This window comes from Leptodactylus fuscus, chromosome 5 (assembly GCF_031893055.1).
Source record: "Leptodactylus fuscus isolate aLepFus1 chromosome 5, aLepFus1.hap2, whole genome shotgun sequence".
In the NCBI taxonomy this organism is placed as follows: Eukaryota; Metazoa; Chordata; class Amphibia; order Anura; family Leptodactylidae; genus Leptodactylus; species Leptodactylus fuscus.
In genome coordinates this window covers 53,571,901-53,595,327 of record NC_134269.1, presented here as the reverse complement: position 1 = coordinate 53,595,327, position 23,427 = coordinate 53,571,901, and the positions used below count along the sequence as shown (strand labels likewise).

The 23,427-nt window shown below is 41.0% G+C and overlaps 1 protein-coding gene across 1 annotated transcript in view; it reads left to right on the top strand.

Moving 5' to 3' along the window:
- LRRK1 (leucine rich repeat kinase 1) overlaps positions 1 to 23,427 on the top strand; it is a 73,387-nt gene that overhangs the window by 5,529 nt on the left and 44,431 nt on the right. The window contains exons 2-3 of the mRNA XM_075273198.1: positions 7,946 to 8,090; positions 19,805 to 19,968. Coding sequence (XP_075129299.1) covers positions 8,024 to 8,090; positions 19,805 to 19,968 — 231 coding nt within the window. The 5' untranslated portion in view covers positions 7,946 to 8,023. The remainder of the gene's footprint in view (positions 1 to 7,945; positions 8,091 to 19,804; positions 19,969 to 23,427) is intronic.

Genomic DNA, 23,427 nt, shown 5'->3' with positions numbered 1-23,427 from the left:
CTGAGTTTCTGACCGGTCTCTCCAGCATACAGATTTTCAGTGGAACATTTGGTGCAAATGATCAAATACACCACATTAGGTGTGTTACAGGTGAACGTACCTGGGATTTTATATTCCCTGTTAGAGTTTGGTATCTCTATCTTGTCAGTGGTCAGTATGTGGGGGCAGGTTTTGCACCTCTTCTGTCCACATGGGAATGTTCCTTTGTTAGTTGGAGGTGACAGAGAGCTGCTAATAATCATATTCCTGAGGTTTGGTGGCTGTCTGTAGCATAGGAGAGGGGGGTCAGAAAATATGGATTTTAGACGGTTGTCTTTTTGCAGTAGTGGATGTAATTTGTGTGTGATTCCTCTCAGCGTCTCCAGGTGGGGGTTGTATGTGACAACCAGGGGTACCCGAGTGTTCTCCTGTTTGGTATTGTATTTTAATAACTCCGATCTTGGTATCCTGTCTTTTACACAATTTATTTAGGATGTTTTTGAAAATTTCCCCCATGTGTTTGACATGAATCAAACATATTGGTACTAATGTTTTATAACTGATCTATGTTTAATTTCTCATAAAGGTTGAAAATCACATGATAAACCTGCAGCAAAAATTGAGACCTTGCAGGTTGAAAACAAACAGTGCAGGTTTGGGTCTTAGGTTGTTCTATGCATTGTTTGGTCCGTTCTCCTGTGGTAGGAACAGAAGAGCAAGACAGATCACCATATTGTGTTACGTATGGTAATGTGACCTCCTTGTACCATAAAAGCTGTACTGGCGATATTACTAGGACTTTTCTTTGAAAAGTTAAAAATAAGAGTTTGCAGTAAAACTTGAGTATGACAACATCCGTTTGCGATGCTTTGTGTTCTGTGAGTTTGTGGTGTGACAGGTCAGTCTTGGTTTTACACTTTTGCAGATCCTTTAACTTACGGTATCTATTTTGTTGAAGAATAACGCTAATGTAACGTTACACATTTTGTGAGTGCAATATACTGCTTGGATGTTATATCATGAGTTGGAGATTTGGGAAGAAGAGCTGCACAGATGCAGGGCCATGTATGCAGATTAGTTTTATACCAGAAAGAAGAAAGTAGTATTCCTAATGTCAACTATAGGCAAATCTTACCTGGGGAGATGTCTGCAAGACTTCCTACACTAGTTGTGTCTTCACAAGGAAATGGTTGCATTCACATCTGCATTGTTTATTATTATTATTATTGTTTATTTATATAGCACCATTAATTCCATGGTGCTTTACATTTGGGGGTTTACATATAATACACAGAATATACAGGTAGATATAATACTAACAATGAGCGAGTGGCACGGTGGGGTAGAGGGCCCTTCCCGTGAGGGCTTACAATCTATGGGGGAAGGGGGTAGAGACAGAAGGAGAGGGGGAGACAGTTCAATCCATTCTGGTGCATTGCAGGACCAGAAGGACGGATTGAACAATAAAAATGGACAACAAGGGACTCCATCGGACCCCATTGACCATAATGAGATCTGTAGAGTATCCTAACATATCCCTAACCTTTACATTCCAACAGCGATGTCAAACATGTCACACAACCAACCAGAGCCCTACACTGTATTAATGAGGAGCAGAAACCCCAAAACAGTGCTGTCTACTTGTTCTCCGTGCAGGCTCATATTTTTATTTCTTTATAGTCTTGGATAACTTATTTATGGCCCCATACACACTACTATAGTATTGGACTGTGTACTACCTGTTATAGCAGATCCATAATAAGATAGCATATGACCCATTCATTTCACATTTCAAAAGAAGAAAAAAGAAGACACCGAGCAAACCGTAGTGTAGATCTGTATAGTTAAAATTTTGGTGAAATAACAGTGTAGGCTCACCTTCAAGAGTTGTGTGGATACACAACACTTCACAAAGCAACAAGATCACCAAGCAGGGATCCTATAGTTGGGTACAGCTGCGAGGTACCTCACACCACATGGGTGTGTGAATATGCAAGAATGGACCAAGTTGTCAATTTGTGATTACAAATCCAGGACAAGAAGGACCCGCGCTGATAGATTTAGGTGAAAAAAACGACTTTATTGGAACAACACACTACGCGTTTCGGGCATACACTCTGCCCTTCTTCAGGTGCAATGGTTAAAATTGGTTCTTGTGAAGCTCTTTAGCTTTTCTCCTTGTATTGTGTAATATTTCACATCCAGGTAAGATGAAAATATTGTGTTTGCATTGCAGTCACATGCTTGGCCATTGTAGTTACCTAGGAGTTTTCCATAGCCGCACCTGCCTTTGTAAGCCATGAGATTATAGTTAACATATTCAAGATCTGGGAGTATTTGTGGCGCAGTAGAGAGAACATTGCCTCAGGTCATTCCAACTGACATCCAAATGTTTCTTCTCCTGTCGCTGTGAAAGACATGATCAACGCTTTGTAAGGTTCCACGTTAATACCACCTATTGGTGGCCATTCACATGTACATCTTCATCTTGCTACCTGCAGTAGTGCAAATAGTGACTGCAATGCAAATGGAAACACAATATATTCATCTTACCTAGATGTGAAATATTACACAATACAAGGAGAAAAGCTAAAGAGCTTCACAAGCACCAATTTTAACCATTGCACCTGAAGAAGGGCAGAGTGTATGCCCGAAACGCATAGTCTGTTGTTCCAATAAAGTCGTTTTTTTCACCTACATCTATCAGCGCGGGTCCTTCTTGTCCTGGATTTGTAATCACAAATTGACAACTTGGTCCATTCTTGCATATTCATTTCACATTGGTAGCTTTTACAGATCCATGTGATGGCCGTAGGACAAAACCACAAACTATAAAGCAGGCCTTTTGTGGCTTGGTCTGTCTATTCTGATAATAGGGCCCAAAGGTCCCATGGAGTTCCATCTATCTGCTATATTTTCCGTTTTTCATGGACCTGCACACAACTATGGTCATGTTCATGAAGCGCTAGGCTGGATTCACACGGCCATATTATGTCTGCGTTACACAGATCTTATTATAGTTGCAAATTCTCTCCTGACTACAATCTAATGGAGGACATTCAGGACATTCAGATATTTTATAGGGCCCATGCACACAACCAAGTGTGCATCCAAGTAATCCAGTCATGAGTGACATCTAAGTGCATTTTGTAATGCATTCATGTCTGTGGGGCTTCTGGATCTATTCCTTTTCAATAACACGGAGCAGAATAGGGCCTGCTCTATAATCTTCCATATTATTGGACTTATTTTTCATGATTTTTCTTTTAAAGGATGCCTTTTAATGGCTAATATTGGGGTTGTGATATTAATGTAATATGTGAGCAAAGGGAAATCTAACAAGTTATGTGGATAAAACCAGCGTGCACTCCAGGGCACTAAACTGATCAGGATGCGGGTCTGGTCTGTAAACCATTCACATACACTGCTGTTTTGCTACATTCACTCCCAACTGATGCAAACAATTGGTATGTCAGACTGGAATGCTTTGTGGTAAAAGCCAAAGTCACTTTTTTTTTCAGCTTGGGCCTTTTTCTACGCCAAATGATATCATCGTATATTGCTTCATGATTCATTCCAGATTTAGTAAGAAAATACATTGAAATATCCTGCTTAATAAATACATTGTGCTATAAATATGTCTTATAACCAGCAGTATAAATGCTACAGAAACACATTCAGCGTCCTGTATGACAGGGCCCCAGTACAACCACCATACATAATACTGACCATGTGATTGGTCCATGCTGGTGGCCCTAGAGGTTTGCGCATGTCCCGTGATATATTGAATGCTCCATTCTTACAGCTTTGTAAGGGTGATACCTGCTGCTGTATATTAATCATTCTGTGGAGTTTGCATCCATGTTATGGATGTCCAACAGCTAGTGTCCACTGCTAATGTCCGTGAAAAATCTTGTGCGGACATTAGCATCAGACACTAGCTGTGTCTGTGACATTTTGCATTGATTTAAATGGACATCAGGTGCGTTCTTTTACTGTCCGTGGGTGTCCTTAAGTGTCCGTTCCCAAAGATGTCTGACTTTTCAAGTGGACAGCAAAACCCGACATGTTCGATGGCCTACAAGGATCCAGAATATGTGTCTCCATACTGTCTTATAGGAAGGGTGAGCAGAAACTCAAAAACTGCAGCTGAATCTAACCACTTGGATGCCATGGCTATAGTCTAGCATTGTTCACTTTATATTGGTCATGTGATTGGCACGAGGCCAGGAGACCCTGGGTTCTAAGTCTATGAAAGTATAATATACATAGAGTGATTTATGGTTGGTGAATCCGCAGGTCCACATGCCAATCACATGACCAGCCAGAGGACCCTGGAGGTGTATAAAGTGAATGAAGCTCCCGATGATGCATCGCTCACTGTACATTGTCCTACATTATTACAATGCGCTGGAAAGGGGCTATAGCAAATTAGCCGAATGTAGAGATTAATTATAAACTAAACCATGAAGATACAGATATACTTTACATAATGAAATGTATCTGAAGGCTTAGGGCGGATTCACACCTGCGCCCGGTCTCCGCTTTGTGGGTTTCCGTCTTCTGCCCTAGAAACTGGACAGGAGATGGAAACCTGGCAGTCAGTGTCCGCCCGTGAACATATTCTGCCTCTTTTTTAACTGGACACAAAGTCCTGCATGTCCAGCTTTGTATCTAGTTAAGAAAAAACGGTTTCGCAGTGGCCAGGCACAAAACGCTCACGGGTGGTCACTTTGCAAACCCATTCAAGTGGATGGGTTTGAAATCTGACTGCCGGTTTTCGTCTCCTGTCCAGTTTCTTGCAAAGCAGAGATCGGGGCGCAGATGTGAACCTGCACTTAGCAAATCAGTGGCTTTGGTTTTTCTTCCACAAAAGTCATCTTGCGCCTATTAAAATCAACTTTTACTTTGTATTCTCTGTGCAGAATCTGCAGAGGTATGAATAAGGCCTAAATGCATAGCTTTATATTTGCCCCCTTTGCTGTCGGAGGTTATTTTGCAACCTTTTTCAGATGTACAGTAAAAGCCTACATTGTGCTAGGTTCACACTAGTGTTTGGCTCTTTCGTTCGAGTCTGCATGGGGACCTGAAAGACAGTGAACCTGTCTACTTAAATAGTGGTTAACCGAGGACACTAGTGGACACCATATGCTATAGTGGGGTGAGCTGCGTGTCCATCGGGTTTCCACTGTTTTAACATGACGACTGATTTTAGGAGGAGATTTCCAACACAGATGTGATCCTAGTCTTACAAAATAAAAAAAAAAATACAGTATTAACCCCCAACATAATATGATAATATACTTCTGCCACTCTATACACACTAGCACCTTCATGCAATTCTGCACCACAGTGTAATTTTGCATAAAAATGCAAAACAATGGCAATGTCTGAACAGGAAGTTCTATGCGCTACATATACAAACGGCTCATTTTCACATGGAATAAAAGTACATTTTCTCATCAGCAGGTTTGTACTTCAACACAAAAAATGTACAACATATTCACTGTGTCTGTAACCGGCCCTAGAAAAACCATTTTGGTCGTGATAGACTCCTTTATAAAAAGTTACAACCTGGGAGTTGCAGAACTGTGGCCATAAACCCTATATGTTTCCTTGTCAGGTTGTTGACAGACCATATACATCTTAATGAATGTTTGCAACAAACAGAAATTTAAAAAATTCTTTAAAATAAACATTTTCACCCAAAACTCACATCCAAGCTGTGGGTTACACACACACAAAAACAATATTAAAATAATAGATACAGGTGTGCAAAGATCATATATAGTGCAGTCCGCAGCACAGAGGATACCATGTGTAAATAATACACAATAACACAACCTACTTAAAAACTGCATTAACCCATTAGTGACGGAAATATAGACTTCTGCACTACATCTGCACTCCCAGAGGCGGGTGCCCACTGATGTATTTGGGGTCCAATACCTTTTACATGGTAGTGAGAGGCCTAACGAAAACCTCATGGTTGCTTTCTCTAAAGTCCTATAGAAGGCCTAATATACTGCCTGTCAGACTATACAAGGTTGTGCAATGGATTTTCCAAGTGACCAAATGATTGTAAGCTAATAAACCCCCCCACAATCATTAAAAATAGTAAAAATACTTTAACCCTTCCCATCTCAAAATGTGTAATAAACAATAAGACTAGAACTCGCACATTTGGTATATACATGTCCATAATGTTCTTAAGTAATACAAGTGACATGTGATTTCACTTGTATGGTGAATGGTGTAAAACCAAATCTGAAAATGATGCTAGAATTGCTATTCTTTGCCACCGTAAAAATGTTACAAAAATGGCATCAATCCAACAAAAAATAAGACCTCACTCAATTCCATTGATGAAAATAATAATAATAATATTCCTGGAGCGCAGTGGTAGTTGTCAAATTATGGAGCGGTCACTCGGGATCATACTGGTTTGTATGCAGTTCTCTTGTCTACAGTATGCGATGGGTTAAATACAGTAGACTTTAGGAGTTAGTTTGACCTTCCAGTGTCTCAGAAATAAGACGTTTTATAGACCTCAACAGCAAATAATCCATAAAGTGAGTTTATTAAGGTGCTGTGTAGTAACTTGTCTGTGGCCCTGTTTATCTGCCGACCTTCTGTCATTCACTTGTGGAATCTGAAACCAAGATAGAAAAGGGGAACTTTTATGATACTCGGGGCGTGTACCTGTTATGTGCCTGCCGCTCATTTATATTCGTTCTTTCATTTTCTATTATTAGCTATTACATCGCTTACAATAAAAATCAACCACGACCAGAATATTGTAGACCTATATGGGATCAATATTGAGGGAGTCCAAGTCTTGAATGCAATATATCTGGTTGTGCCGTTGTGCCATTTAGATGAGGACAAGCTCAGAAGTGGTGGATTTTCTGCAGGTTCTTCACCACAATGTCTGCCGATAAGGTGACGTAAACCCCATCCATGTGCAGTTTTGTTTGTCGGTCTTGATCATCCCTGCTGTACTGGAGAAGGCACCTATTTTATCACAAGGTGCAGGATTCCTCATAATATAGGCACATCCTCTGGCCTACACTGAAATCAACGCCATCTTGTAACTGGTATAGATTTTAGCATTTATGAAGCAAACTGGTGTAAATGATGGTAAATTTGGCGGGGCTGATGGCCTTTCAGGAAAGTGGCGTACAGATAAGTTATGACAAATTTTGATGTGTGGTTCTGACTATTCATGTCGCAAAACTGATGAAAGTCTATGGAAATATACCCACCAGATGGAGGACACTCAGTTGGATGAATGGAGCATTCCCCAGAGTATATGCCAAATGTAGGCTCCAAGCAAGATGTAGATGCAGCCTAACCCGAGTTCACTTGTTAAAAAGGGTAAATCTAGGTGATGAAACACTTAACCTTGACTGTGACAAGCCTTTCTCTGTTCCCAACCAAGAGAACTAGGAGCATGAATAATTCATCTGAGTGCTCGACAAGCTGCGATCTATACCCATTAGGCACATTCCCTCATAGTAATTTGATTTGTTCCTGTTTGTGAACTAGAGATATATCTCTTCATACATCCGCCATGATACATTACTGTCACATTTCCCAACTTTTTGCCATCTTTGCGAGCTTTTCTTATCCATTTTTTTTTTAAAAAGGCTTTTCTGCTTTAAATATTTGGTCATGAATAGAGATGAGCAAGTACTATTCGAAACTATTCGAAATGAAGAAACGGCCGGCACGCATGGGGTTAAGCAGCCGGCCTCTGGCAAAGTCTACCATGCTCATTCATTCCTATAGGTGCGTGCTATTCGAACTGTTTCGAACAGTACTCGCTCATCTCTAGTTATGAATGATATACAGATGAACAATTTGCAGCAAAATACTCCCCAAAAATTATTGTAATTTTAGATTAGTAAATAACATTCATCTTGACTATGTGGTTATTCTAATCTGGTCTATTATTTACTGACAGATGGAGATTTACAGCAAGACAACTTCTGGGTGATTTGGAGTTGAACCCATTGCGGTGCCAACAAGCTGGTTGTAGACGATGTACTGGTGTGTGGGGGCAGAAGCATGTGCCGGAAGTCGTGCCGGAAGCATGGATTCACACAATGGTAACTGAACCTATATTTATTTATTTCTCTATTATGTTTTATTTTATTTAATTTATATTTATTTATTATTATTATTGTTATTATTATTTTTAATCTTTAGTAGCATCAGAGAGGTGAGAAGAAATGTCAGATAAGGCTCAATTCACATTACAAGTTGGCTCTCTGCTGAACTTTCCCCTAAGGAAATGCCTGAATACCCAAATATGATGTTCAAATGTATCTGTTTGTCCTGAAAATTATATTCAGATGTTTTCCATAACAGGCCCATTGACTGAGTAATGGAGCAAACTAATGTTAAGTCACATTTTCCTCTGTTTTCTGTCTGTCCATGTTTTTCGTTTGCCTCATTAAAGTCAGTGGGTCTGCTGTTGGATATGTCTGAATAACGTTTTTGGATATTCAGACATATCCCTCTGAGGGAAGGCTTAGAAGAGAGACAAATCCTGAATGAGCGCTAAGGGTGCCTTGCCGCAATAGTCATGTATGAATTACAAGTAGTAATTACAAGCTTTGCAGACAATTTAAAGGGATTCTATCATTAGAATACCCTTCTTAAACTAAATACACGTAGGAATAGCCTTAAGAAAGACTAGTCTTCTCTTACCTTTATTATTCTTATTATTATTATGTGCGCGTCGCCGTTCCTGAGAAATATCTTCTTTCTTTCTTATGTAAATGAGTTTTCTTGCAGCACTGGGGGCGTTCCCCTCTGCTCAAACAGCACTGGGTCGTCTCCAGTGCTGCTTGAAAACTCTCCAGCGTTGTTTCCTTCTCTGGGCCACCTCTTCTCTCACGCTCCCATCGTGTCTTCGTCCAAAAGCGTTGACTGCGCATGTCCGTCAGCCATTTTCCTGTGGCCTCTCCCGTCGGTCACAGGAAAATGGCCAACGGACATGTGCAGTTGGCGCTTTTGGATGAAGATGTGATGGGAGTGCGAGAGAAGAGGCGAAGAAGAAGATAGGGGCATCGCTGGAGAATTTTCAAGCAGCACTGGAGACGCCCCCAGTGCTATTTGAGCATAGGGGAACACCCCCCGTGCTGCGAGAGAACTCATTTACATATGAAGAAAGAAGACATTTCTCAGGAACAGCGACGCGGATCAGAATAATAAAGGTAAGAGAAGAGTAGCCTTTCTATGTTCAGCAAATTGCTGTCGTCGATGGTTCGCCTGCTCCAAGCTGGCCTGCTGCTGAACTCGTTCCTCACACTGTGCCTATGATTGTTCCAGCATCTCAACAGCTCAGGGCTCGTTCACATCTGCGCTTGGGACTCCGTTCTGCAGGTTTCCGTTTCCTGCACAGAACAGGGCAGGAGACGGAAACCTGCAGGCATCTTTCAAACTCATTCATTTGAATGGGTTTGAAAAGTGTCCGGCCGTGAGCGCCGGTGAGCGTTTTATGCTCTCCACAGAGAAACCGATTTTTTTTTTAAAACCGGACACAGAGTCGGACATGCAGTAAGCTGTGTCTGATTTAAGAAAAAAAACAGTTTTGCCGCGGAGAGCATAAAACGCTCACTGGCGTTTACGGCCGGACTCGGCATGACAGGTTTCCGTCTTCTGCATGCAGAATACGGAAACCTGATAATGGAGTCCAGACGCTGGTGTGAACCCAGCGTCACTGTGACACCATATAATAAGCATGTTGTTGGTGTCGATGATCCGCCTGCTCCGGTGTTTCAGCAGCTCTCAAGCTGGCTTGCTCGCACCATGCCTATGTTGTTCCTGCATCTCAACAGCTTGCTGGGACACCATATAATGAGTGTGTTGTTGGCGTTGATGATCCCCCTGAGCCCCTTTTGAGGAGAATTCTGTTGAATTCTGGCTACCTTCATAGCTCTCATTGTTTTAGAATTTTGCAACAAATTAGATTTTCTTTTTCCTGGCATGTTTAAAATTAGCAAACGGTCAATTTGGATTAAAGGTGTTTTCCAATCCAGCGTGTCTGCACTGCCTGGAGCAGATCAGATAATATTCAAATGCATGTACAGAATGGACTGAGAGTTAGCTGAGGGTTTACACAGAGAGATAACAGACCTTGCTTTATCAGAACGTGAGATAAGCTGCTGCAAGAGCAGTGTAATATAGTATGTGAACATAAATTCATAACAGTCGTGAAGCCACATCATTTACCGGGATAAAAAGTAGCCTGTGTTTTAATCGAGGTTACAAACTATCTATGTGCCAAATTTCATCTAAATCCAAATCCGTTCAGCCGTTTTTGCGTGATTGAGTAACAAACATCTAAACACACCAACATCCAAACTTTCACATTTATAATATTAATAGGATGACCCCTTATATTCTTTGTGTGCCCTTATATAAATGATCTTCCCCATATACAAGTTACACTCGCCTGCCTGTTATCCCTTGCTGTCTCTACCACTGTCTCTCCTCTTCTTCCATATACAAGGCATCTAAGCACAGATAGGATATCTGTGTCTCAGCACAGGAGGAGCAATGCTGTGACGTCATTGCCCTTGTCTGTGCCGGAGAGTAGACATCTTGTCTGTGGTCCTGGCGCCTTGTAAAATGCAGGCTTAATGTGGATTGTAGCTTACAGAATGGAAGAGCAGAAAAAAATAAAGTGAAGATAAAAAACCGTACTGAGCCTTTAATAACATTTCTGACATAGATATCTGAGGCCTTGGGGTGGATGCTGTACCACACTGTCTAGTTCCTAAAATAGACTTCTGGGAAGGGAAAATATTACAGGTTTTTTTACTATGAATGTGACAAACAGTACAGGGAACATTTGTTCTGTTAGTTTCAATTCCAGGATATTATTACATTAACATATTTCTCCAGAGAAACACATTCTGTGATAACGCCAATTCTAAAGGAAGATTTCCCATACCAGCCAATATCGCCTCCTCTGTTACACTGGAACATTCAGGGCTTACGTGTTACACTGTGACTATTCTCATTTATGGTCGCAAATACCACTCCACTAAATCCTTGCAGTCAATAGATACAAATGAATACTATTATTACATAGTCTTTGTCAAGACACTTGTAATAAATATGTTGATGGGGTTTTCTAGTGGGATGGCATTTTTAGAAAATGGGCCCACTGTAGTAGGACATTATATGTGGACATGCAGCTTCATGTCCGCTTTCTCTATGCTATATGAGGTCATTCGCTGAGTTATAGCTCTCTGGCAGATGGTTAGCATTTCAGAAGAAACAACACCCTTCTATATATTTGTTTTTGTACTTTATGAGTTTAATTTTTGTCACGCACTTGGTTTATAAAGATATTTTGACTTACGGTATGTACTTGCTTTTATCGAAATTATGTCAGTCAGTAGCTCCTATTTACCTTTAACATCGAAGCCTTAAAGAGGATGTGCCACTAATGACACTTTATTCCCTATCCATAGGTTAGGGGATACGGGTTTGATCACTGGGGGCCCAACATACATTTGCACTAGTGTACCATTTGCATGAAGCATTCAGGCAAACTTTTGGGTCCCCGTTCTCCTGATTGCTGGGAGTCACAGTACTCTTCTTATCACAACTACAATCTAATGGGGTCTATTTGCAGCAGCCACTGTACACCAGAAATACCACAGCTCTGTACACTGTGTAGTGTCACTAAACACTATGTAATTATGTCATTAAGCCTGTACTGGCAGTGTGTAGTGGCTCTGTATACTGGTATTTAAGTCCATGAGCCTGTGCTTGTAGTGACCTTACTGGCCTCCACGCAGTGCACTTGGTTGTACTCTATGGTCACTGAAGACAGCTGATCAGTGGGGGTGCTGGAAGTTGGTCCCTACCAGCCTGCATCTCTGCACTCTGGAGACAGACTATCTCCCTTCTGTTTCCTTGTGGCTTGGTAAAATTTAGGAGATTTTTTGCTATCACCTTAATTAGTCTGTAAATTTCATTGTAAAATTGCCCTTTTACTTTTCGGCTAGGACCCCATGGCGAATTTGGCTGTGAATCCAATCATGTTACCAAAGATCACTGGGTCTCCCTGCGTCTCCTTCACTTATGTTAGTGTGGAGTGGAGTTGCATTGTAACCCCTGAGAGTACTGTAATTGAAAAAGTTCCCATGTTACTCCATTTACTATCGTGAAGGAGTTGCACAGCGACACGATCATCTAGCTTAAATACTGACCATTTTATTGGCTGCTGTCACTCTGATAGTGACTTTTCTGTTGGGTAAGAAAGGATCAGGAATGTTGAATTTTATAATTCCCCCAGAGAAGAGTGCGGAGGCGCCTATACACATCATATAGATAACTGGTGATCAACACACAAAATAGAAAATCTCACACAAATATTTCTGACAACTGTTGTAGACCTAAAACTAAGTGAATGAAATGTTCAGATACAACAGGATGTATAACAGGTACATGTGTATCCCCTCGTTGTGTATTTATCTATAAGCAGCAAATAGCTACCCAGCATGAGCGACTTGATGATGGAAAGATGGCTTGTAAAGTGTTTATGCTTCATGCCAATAATGTAAAGACATGAGATAAATTATTGTCTCAGTCCTGCTTTTTACAATTGGACTTGGTGGTAGAAGAAGCTTCTTAGAAACAGGGTATTGATCTGTCTGTGTGAGGAGGCAGTGAAATTCAATGGGCAATATTGTTTTACCATATTTATCCTCCATAAATCTTATTCTGTTAAAAAAATATATATATAAAATAAAAAAGAAATAAAAAGTTTCTATAATTAGGAACCAATAATGAAAGAAGGCAATCTTCTTGTGGTCATACTGCCCATTAACGGCTGTATGTACCAATCCATATATACCTAATACCTCGGGCTGTGGGCTCAGGGTCAGGAACAATTTTTGGTGGGGATAGAGTGAATTTTTTTTCTGACTTGGCTTCAAAATAAAATGACTTTTTTTCTAATTTAAACTATAAAATTATTATATAATTAAGTAGATGCATAGTTTGTTGCATGTATACTTTGTTAGGGATTCAATAACTGGCTTTTTAATGAGGATTTTTGATGATTTTTACAGCTTCTGACTGACCATGGCTGTCAGACATTTATGAAGAAGTCTGAGTCAGAGCAGGCATTGGGTTGTGGAAAAATTGAGTTGGTCTTCACAACCGTGCAGATTCTTCCACACACATAACATTATAACTACTTGCCTAATATTGTATAGGTCCCCTACACAAAACAGTTCTGACCCATCGAGAAATGAACAGTAGCTGCAGTTCTTTTAAAACCTGGAAGTTACAAGGTGGGATCTTCATGAATCAAACTAGTTTTTCTACATAAGATAAGATAATCCTTTAATAGTCCCACAGTGGGAAAATTTCAGTATGTTACAGCAGCATAGTAATACAGATACAGGATAATACACAGTAATATATTACGGAAGTAGACACACATATGCTGAGAAGAGAAGATATACTAGGAGTCGAAAGAAAGAAAGAAGACTTCAGGATCATTTAGTTTTCTGTGCGGAGTGATCTTCGCTTGGTCTGATGTAGATTATTCAGCCTGACCACGTTTGGAAGGACTTGCGATAGCGCTCCTTCTCACACTTGGGGTGAAGCAGACGGTCACTTACAGTGCTGCCAAGTCCCATCAAGGTCTCATACATGGGGTGGGATTTGTTCTCCTGCATGGAGGTCACCACAGACAGTATCCTTCTGTCACCCACCACCTGTACTGGGTCCAAGGGGCTCCCCAGGACAGAGCTGGCCCTCCTGATCCGTCCGTTTCTGATCACCCTGTCAAGTCTATTTCTGTCCCTGGTTGATATACTGCTCCCCTAGCAGGCCACACCGAAAAAGATGGCTGAAGCAACCACAGAGTTGAAAAAGGCCTTAAGAAGTGGCCCCTGGACTCCAAAGCTTGGGGGCCTCCTGACTGGAATACCGAACGCATTAAAAAGCAGAGAGCAATGAACTCCACACGGACTCCATAGACTATAATGGGGTCCATGTGTTTTCCGCGCTATGTCCGCACGAGTCATGAGGCGAGGATGTACTTCAAGAACTACTTTCCTCTCCGCATGATTTGTGCAGAAAACACACAGACACCATTATAGTCTATGGAGTCCGTGTGCTTTCATTGCTCACCACTTTTTAATGCATTCGGCATTCCGTTCGGGGGTCCCCAAGCAGACTCCCCAAACGGAATATCGAAAGCAGATGTGAACCGGGTCTAAATGATTCACATGCACGCAGCCATTGTCCGTTTCTTATGCTCATATTCCCATATCGAGCTTTTATTCATGGTAACGCAGGCAGTATTTTTGTTACACCAGTGAAAATGATTAATACTTGTTTTATGGGATGTAATAGACACCCCAGTAATGTGGGTGCGTTTTATGAGACTTCTTGTACAACGGTGCTATCACACGCAGTAGAGATATTTGGGGTTTATCACCTGCTCTATGTGGTAGATCTTTACTGGTGTGGAGCCACCTTATAACTGCTGAAAATGTTCATTTTATATGTTTTCCTTTCTACACTTTGTCCATTCTTGTTTGAAGAGTGACGTGACCGTCCCAGCACAGGTATGTGTGTACGTGTACTCTTGTACCGCACACATGGATGTTTGTTTTGTAGGTATTTGAGACTAGTAAAAGTCCAATATCCTGTACTTCTCATCACCTCTTATATTTCAGTACCTTATGCAAAACATAATAGAATTATACTGAAAGATAGTTTTGATAGATCAGAGTGGGATATTTCAGGTCTTTATGGACATTGGATATTTATCAGATACAGTCTGATTTGTCCGCCACTTGTTTGTCTCTATTGAGGGAAAAATGAATAGTTTAGGTGTCTCTGGGTTGTTGTTCTCATCTCACTTCCATGAAATTGGCCAGGGGCTCTGACAACAGGGTACCATGCTGGAATGGACTCTTTTGATGCAAAATACCTGGGATGCACCACTTGAAAAATAGCGCTGACAATACAGGAACTCCCCAGCCGCACTCTCCTCTCTGAAGAGTCAGAAGCTTATGTTACGCTAATGGGACAGGGAATTGAATATTGCCAGGAAGGTTTCAGACCAAGCTGTCTCCTCCTCCCCTCTCCCCTGATATCTCCGCCTGTCTGAGGTGAGCGAGTCTCCACACAAGGTCCTTGCATCCACAGATGCTTTTATTGCAGGAAGGTCATCTGCATCCATCCTGAGACTATGACAGTAGTGGAGGATACTTATTTCTATGTAGTCAGTTCAGCCAGCTGATGCGTCCACATGATGAAAAGGTCAGTTGTTTTCCTCCATGCTACCTGTATTACATGGTATTCATCACATGCTCCCGTTGTGTAAGGAGCTGAGGATTTCTGCATGAACGCTGTGTAAGCTCTGTAATCGCACACATTTTCTTCCCATGCATTGCTGTGGAGTAAGCAGACTTGTACAGAGGCATCAGGTTATAAGCCATAAGTTATTTCTGCATGTGGCATAAGAAGTGAGATATTACGTCCATGATGTGTAGCTGGTGAGTACATTGCTTTTTGCATTGTATATTTTTAATATATTCAGTTTAGCCCAGGAGTCCAGTAGTCAGCATGGTGGTTCACTGGTTAGCCCTGTTGCGTTGGCTTCATATCTGACCAAGGGCAACATCAGCATGGAGTTTCCATGTTATTCCCATGTTTGTGTGGGTTTCCTCTGGGTGCTTTGATTTCCTCCCACATCCTAAAGACATACTGATACAGAATTTATATCTGGAGCCATACTGGAGACAATACTTTTAAGGAGCTATGGAATATGTTGGCACTATATGAGCACGAGACGTATATAAATGAAATTGTATCCTTTACTTGTTGACTGCATTGCTTGGGTCAATGGTTCGAAGTCTGAGGCTAAGGCCCCACGTTGCGGAAATGCAGCTTTTTTTTTGTTGCAGATTTTGTTGCAGCTTTTTGAGCCAAAGCTAGGAGAGGACTGAGCAGAAGGGAGAAGTATAAGAACTTCCTTTATATTTCCCATTCCTTTTGTAGCCACTCCTGGCTTTGGTTAAAAAAAAAAAAGCAACGAAATCTGCAACAAATTGTGTGTTATAAAAACTTGCAATAAAAACTTTGAATTCAAAAAAAAAAAAAACTGCAACAAAAAAAAAGCTGCATTTCCTCAATGCGGGGCCTCAGTCTTTTAGGGTGCATTCACATGAAGTATACGCTGAGCTGATTCTGAATGTAAAGCACGTTCAGAATCAGCGCGTACAAAGCAGATCCCATTCATTTCAATGGGAGCCGGCATACAAGGTCTCCCCATTGAAATGAATGGGCTGCTTTTTTCCCTATTGGTTTCAATGTGATACGCACATATCACATTGAAACCAATAGGGAAAAAAGCAGCCCATTCATTTCAATGGGGAGCGCTCGTATGCCGGCTCCCATTGAAATGAATGGGATCTGCTTTGTATTTGCTGATTCTGAACGTGCTTTACATTCAGAATCAGCTCAACGTATACTTAGTGTGAATGAATGAGTTTTCTGGGGCAATTTTCATACTGATGAACTATCCTCTAGACCCTGAGGTTTTCTGTACAGAACAGACACAAAGCTGTCATAACTCTCTATAATGTAATGAGTTCAATTTATACAGCCGAGTGCAGTCTGGGAAATTCTGGCCTGTACACAGACAGTTTTAGTTGTGCGAAAGTGGCCTTACTCAAACTTAGCCATCTGCTTCTGGCTGTGTCCTCTGTAAAGTTGCCAGTACACTAAGGCAGGCTGGAACAGCTGATCGGTGCAGTTTCCTGGTGAAGAACCCCCACCAAACTGATATTGATGTCCTATCCTGAGGATAGGTCTGTATGAAAATTGCCAAGATATGGTAACTCTGTGATATAACATCCAGTGAAATATGGCAAGATTTTTTTTTCCTATTGGAATTGTACAGAATGTGACATAGGAAGCCTATATAGATACTCCTGTCAGTAGAATTTCTGTACCCCGTGTGAGGTTACATTATGTGTACATTGGTTCAGAAATGTGTATATATCATATTATTTACTGGGGGGTTTTTTTGTTTTGTTTTTTTATAAAATAATTTATTGGAGATACAGTGGAGCTATGGAGTTATAATAATAACTTTTTAACTTTAATCTTTTATAACTTGTTGGAGCTGTACAAATAACAATAATAATGATGTCTTTATGTAAGGTTAGCCCTGTATGCCCCAGCGCTGTGCATACAAAGACTTCAGCTAGGACCAGTTTATACAGCTTTGTTTATTTATCCCATAGAAGTCCCTTCTACCTCTTGTATACCTCATAGATTGTAAGCTTTTGTGAGCAGGACCCTCTCGTATTGTGTAAATTGATTTATTACTCTGTAATGTCTCAGTTTGTCTGTATATGAACCCTATGATTTAGAAAATGCTGGGAAATGTGCAAATATTTTATTATTATTATTATTATTATTACTAGCTTTTACCCGCGACTTCGTCTGCGGTGATTGGAGAATTGGGCGGACACAGACGTGTGAAACTGTAAAAGTGCTTTAAAAAGTTTGGTGGGCTAGCAAATGTGATGTGATGTGTTGTATTGTGTATGTCGTGATACAGACAATGTGATGTGTTGTATTGTGTATGTCGTTATACAGACAATGTGATGTGTTGTATTGTGTATGTCGTGATACAGACAATGTGATGTGTTGTATTGTGTATGTCGTGATACAGACAATGTGATGTGTTGTATTGTGTATGTCGTTATACAGACAATGTGATGTGTTGTATTGTGTATGTCGTGATACAGACAATGTGATGTATTGTGTCAGACAATGTGATGTGTTGTATTGTGTATGTCGTGATACAGACAATGTGATGTGTTGTATTGTGTCAGACAATGTGATGTGTTGTATTGTGTCAGACAATGTGATGTGTTGTATTGTGTCAGACAATGTGATGTGTTGTATTGTGTATGTCGTGATACAGACAATGTGATGTGTTATATAGTGGAAAGCTATATGTAAACGTGAGTGAGTAGAGTGAGGGCTACTCCTGAGGTGACAGTAAGGAGTGTGCAGGCAGGTTGAAGCAGGAAATTCCAGGCAGTGTGTGTGAGTGTGTATGTAGTGATACAGACAATGTGATGTGTTGTGTATGTAGTGATACAGACAATGTGATGTGTTATGTGAGTGAGTAGAGTGAGGGCTATTCCTGAGGTGACAGTAAGGAGTGTGCAGGCAGGTTGAGGCAGGAAATGCCAGGCAGTGTGTGTGAGTCTATAGCTGGGGCTAGGAGTCCTGCTTTTGTGAGTCTCCTGCTAGGAAGCCATGTTGTTTAGTGGCACCAAAAGTAGCCTGTGACTCAATCCTAAGGGAAAACTATGTTTGTGGAAAATTGCACGCAAATCCGTCCAGGCGTTTTAGCGTGATTGAGGAACAAACATCCAAACTCACAAACATCCAAACATCCAAACACACAAACTTTCACACTTATAATATTAGTAGGATTAACACCAAAATGAAATGTATTATTGTATTTGTGCTGCTTTAATTTTTTTTTTTTAAAGGGGCAGTTTCAGAAATTGCAGTTGTTCTTGTGTTTGAGCGCCAAAGGAGTTAAGAATGAATTTGTCCTTCAGAACTGGGAGAAGAGGCTGAGAAACTGCGGTGCTATTGATATAAACCTCAGGAGTCCTCTCGGATGTCTTGGTGACTTGAAGTTTGCTGAATAATTAACAAGCAGCAATAGTCAGAATCTGTCTGCATTATGGAAGGCTGAGGAGTAGAAGAAAGCTTCGGTTTCCTGTTCTGGACGTCTCAGCAGTTGCATTTCCAGCACTAGAAGTCCTCGGACCCTTTTCATTAGTCTACAAGATTTAGCTGCTTCTTAAGTCCCGGCCCTTATGTTTTTATCTGTTTTGTCAGTATTTTCCAGTTGGCCTTGTTCTTGTATGATAAGACATATTCTGATTTCACATTCTTGTGACTTTTCACTTCTATATTTAACTTGTATAATAAGCACCAAGTAAATGTCCATCTGTCAGAATCTGTTTCTCCCAAAGTACGGTCTGAAAAACATAACTTAACTCAAAGTAGAACTCTGAGCATAGACAAAAAATGGTTCTGGCCACATAATGTTACATGGATTGCTTCTAGGTATTTGGGCCAACTCAAGTATTGGGGCCAATGTGAGAATGTAACATCTACCTCGCTGTAGTTACAGCATTGATTCTGGGCGAACAAGTGATAGAGCCCCAAAGTCGTCTTTGTATCAGCACGGTCATCTCCAATTTTGGTAGCTCTTGTAATATAGATATCACATCTGTAAACTGATTGCTTTAAAGGCAATGTACACCTTCATGGCTGTTTCTTTTTATTACTGCATTGTGTGTGTTACTGGCTCGAAAACATTTTTCAGATAGGGTTTTATTAAAAATTCAGTTTTTTTTCTGCAGCCTTTACTTGCTCTTATATAGCGCAAGCTACTTTTATCCCATCTCACAGAGATCCGTTTTATAAGCTGACTAGTGTTTCGTTCTGTGAGCGTTATCTCTATTGGCCTAACTGCTCATAAACTGAAATCTCACCAAACGGACAACAGAGATGACACTCATGGAACCAACTCCAGTCATCTTCTCAGTCTCATCTCTGGGAGACGAGGAAAGAGCAGCTTGCACTGTATGAGAGTAAGTGAAGGCTGCAAAAGTGAAATCAAACATTATTTTGAATAAAACCACTTATTGAAAGTCAGATAATTCTGTTGTATTGTACCGAGCCTGCCGTATTCTGAACCTTTTCTATACATTTCTTTTTGCCTTAGGCTCCACAGGTATGGGAAACAAGCAGACCATTCCCGGGGAGCTAGTGGTGAACCAGAGCCCTGTGATAGCCGACATCCAGGCTGCGTATTTTGAAGGGGAGAGTGACAAAGCACAGGACCTGGTCAAAAGTGCCTGTGAAGAAAACCTTCCCCGGCCTGAAAAGGTATGAATTTTCAAAGCTTTTGTGAACATAGAAATGAAAATTGAAATTTAGGCCTTCTGCAGGAAATGTGAGGAAAAGCTTCATAGGTTCAGTTTTATCTTAGGGCTAGTTCACACGTGAACTGCCCGCGCGGGTTTTGACAGAGAGAGAGACGCGGCGAGCCACGTCTCTCTCTTGTCAAAACCCGCCCGCCGCGACCATCGCTGTCGCGGCTTAACCCTCTGCTGTCGGCTCAAATGAATGAGCCGACATAGGAGGGAGCTGCCGGGGGCGGAAGCCGCGCGGCTGAGCCTGCGCGGCTTCCGCCTGAAGAAAGGACATGTCCTTTCTTTTCGCCGCTAGCAGCAGCTCGCCGCTAGCGGAGAACAGAAGCCCGGCGGTCTCCATAGACCACCATTATAAGGGGAGGTTTTGGACGCGAAATCCGCTGTCAAAAACCTCCCCTTATACTCACGTGTGAACTAGCCCTTACACTTGGTTGCACTTTATTCCCACAGACAGGAGTGATAATTCATTATTGGAGCACATATCTGTTAGGGGCACAAGACCCCCAGAGCTTATGTTGTTGTAGTTTCAAATTAAATAACAGGCCTGAATAGGCTTGACCCATCCTTTAGCCTGGAGAACCACAAACACACAGATGGTGGTGTATCAAAATGGATTCTGATTTATTGTTACAGAGAGGTAGTTTTTATACAGACAAAAAGCAGGTTGGACTTATAACATAACATACCAGGATTGGATGTGGAAGAGTAGCCTCTATCCATTGGCTAAAGCCTACTGTAATCTCCATCTAATTATTACATTCCAACAGGAAGCTATCCCCCACAGTCACTGTATATGTGTATCTCAAGGCTCCGAAGATAATTAGGGATCAAAGGCTTGGTGTCACTTCTTGGATCTAACATTCAATAGACTATAGACATCCTCTGTTTACACACTTCTACATTGACACAAAAGTGCAGCCCTGAAATGATCAGCTAGATAAGGAATCATTAGCATTCCATTTCCTTGTAGCCCATAGCATCTCCATGTTAATTAGTCTAACCAATTCCTTTTTGAGACAAACCACTTATCTTTGATAGAGAAAGATGGATGCCAAAATACAAGATGGAGGATGTGATTCTAACATATCTATACTTTCTACATTGGTCATTAATAATGTAATAATGCCCCATTAATGACTCATTATTACAATATTGCTGTAATATTCTAGAAGCGTTATATCCACTTCTACATCCACATCCTATAAGTTACATTCCCCCCAAAAAATAGCTTGGAGATCTGAAGAAAAGTTGGTCAGTTTGGGCTCACTTCTTAGCAAAGAGAAGGAGGGTTATATGTGGTCACTTGTTAAGTTACTTCTGTCTTTATAGGAACAGTTTAGAGCTAACTATGTGTAGAACATAAGCAGGTGCTACAGGAAGTATCAGTGTATATTCTTGGACATATAAACAAATTAGAGTTGAAGTGACGTTTTCTGTGACATCTTGGGAGGTTTGGTCATACACAGTGTGTAACAGGAACCAGGGAATATACATAAATTATAATACTCATATAGTTCTTACAATTTCTTTCCCTTTAGTTTATAAGAACTGATCTTTGGAGCAGAGGAAAGGATTGTTGGCTTATTTGTATTAGTAAGTGGGTTCAAGGGGATTATTCACATTAAAAGGGTTGTGGATAGGGGATAACTTGCAGATTGGTGGAGATCTGAACGCTCAGGCCACCACAAATCAGGAAAATAGGATGTTTTGGTCTCCATTGTCAATGGAGTGGTGTCTACACACTGAGTGCTCTATCCCACTTATTTCAATGGGAGCAACACAGATAGTCGAACAATGTAGTTCGGGCACAATCCTGCAGACAGCGGATAACTTCTCCTGAAGGGAAAACCCCTTTAGGCTGAGGCCCCACATTGCGGAAACGCAGCTTTTTTTTTTTTTGCAGATTTTGCTGTGTTTTTTGAGCCAAAGCCAAGAATGGCTACAAAAGGAGTGGAGAATATCAAGGGAGTTCTTATACTTCTCCCTTCTGCTAAATTCACTCCGGGCTTTGGCTCAAAAACTGCAGCAAAATCTGCAACAAAAAAAGCCGCGTTTCTGCAACGTGGGGCCCTTGCCTTAGGCTAAACGCAGATTTTGTGTTTTTTTTTTTGTTTTTTTTTTTTTTTTAGCCAAACCTAGCAGTGGCCACAGAAGGAATGGAAAATATATAGCAAATTCTTATACTTCTACCTTCCGCTCAATCCACTCCTGGCTTTGGCTCAAAAAACCTCAGCAAAATCTGCAACAAAAAAGTTGCATTTCCTCAATGTGGAGCCTCAGCCTAATGTGTGTGCACTGAACTGGAAGACGGGAGAAAGCTCATTCCAGACATTTCTGTCAGAGGCTTATTTCCCTGAGAATAAAAATGACCAGGCAATTGTAAGCTTGAGGGAGTGTCAGGAAGCCCCATACTCATTGGATGGTCCTCTGAAAGTGTGAAAATTGGTGGCTTTAGCCAATACACATGTAATGTGTACGGCCAGCTTTTGAGTCTTTCATCAAGGGAGAGAAGAATGAGACTTGTTAAAGGGAGTCACCAGGGTGATGCATTTAATGTAATGTAATTTGGAGCACTGAGAGGGGCTCCATTTCCCCAAACTACTACACCCCACACTCCTCCTATACGTCAGCACAAACACAAGAATACAGGGCCATGTCGCTCAAAGCTAGCAATTTGGAGCAATGGTCCCGCCTTGCTTTCTCCAGACTGCAATGTTAAAGTTTCTTATGGGTTGTTAGTGTAATTTTTGTTTTTTTTGTACTAATTTGTACAGTATATTGTGAAATAAATGAATATCTCAGCAATGGAGGCGCACATTTTTAAGAGGAAAAAGGTGCTTCATTCAGATGAACCTAACTACTGTTTTGATATGTTTAACCCTGGTGACACACTCCCTTTTAAATTCCAGAATTCCTAATCCTTTTATTCTCATAATGTTTTTAAAGGGGCTCTATCACTGGGAAAAGTCATTTTTAACTAATCACATGCTTGCATAGCCTTTAGAAAGTCTATTCCACACCTACCTTTAGTATGTAGATTGCCTCAGTGGTTTCTGAATAAGTCCGTTTTTATTCATATGCTAATGATCCTCCAGCCAGCTCAGGAAGTTCCCAGCAGCCTCCTCTCTCCTATTATCTTCTATGTGTATGAGGCAAACAGGAAGCTGAGTCATCATCAGCAGCAGCAGCAGCCTCCCATAGGAAACAACAGGAGAGGAGTGCACGATGTATCGTACACAGTCTAATTAGCATATGAATAAAAACGGACTTATTCAGAAACCACTGAGGCAATCTACATACTAAAGGTGTGAAATGGCCTTTCTAAAGCCTATGCAAGGATGTGATTAGTTAAAAATGACTTTTCCCAGTGATAGAGCCCCTTTAAGCATTTCTCTCCCTTGCTTGGCCTAAC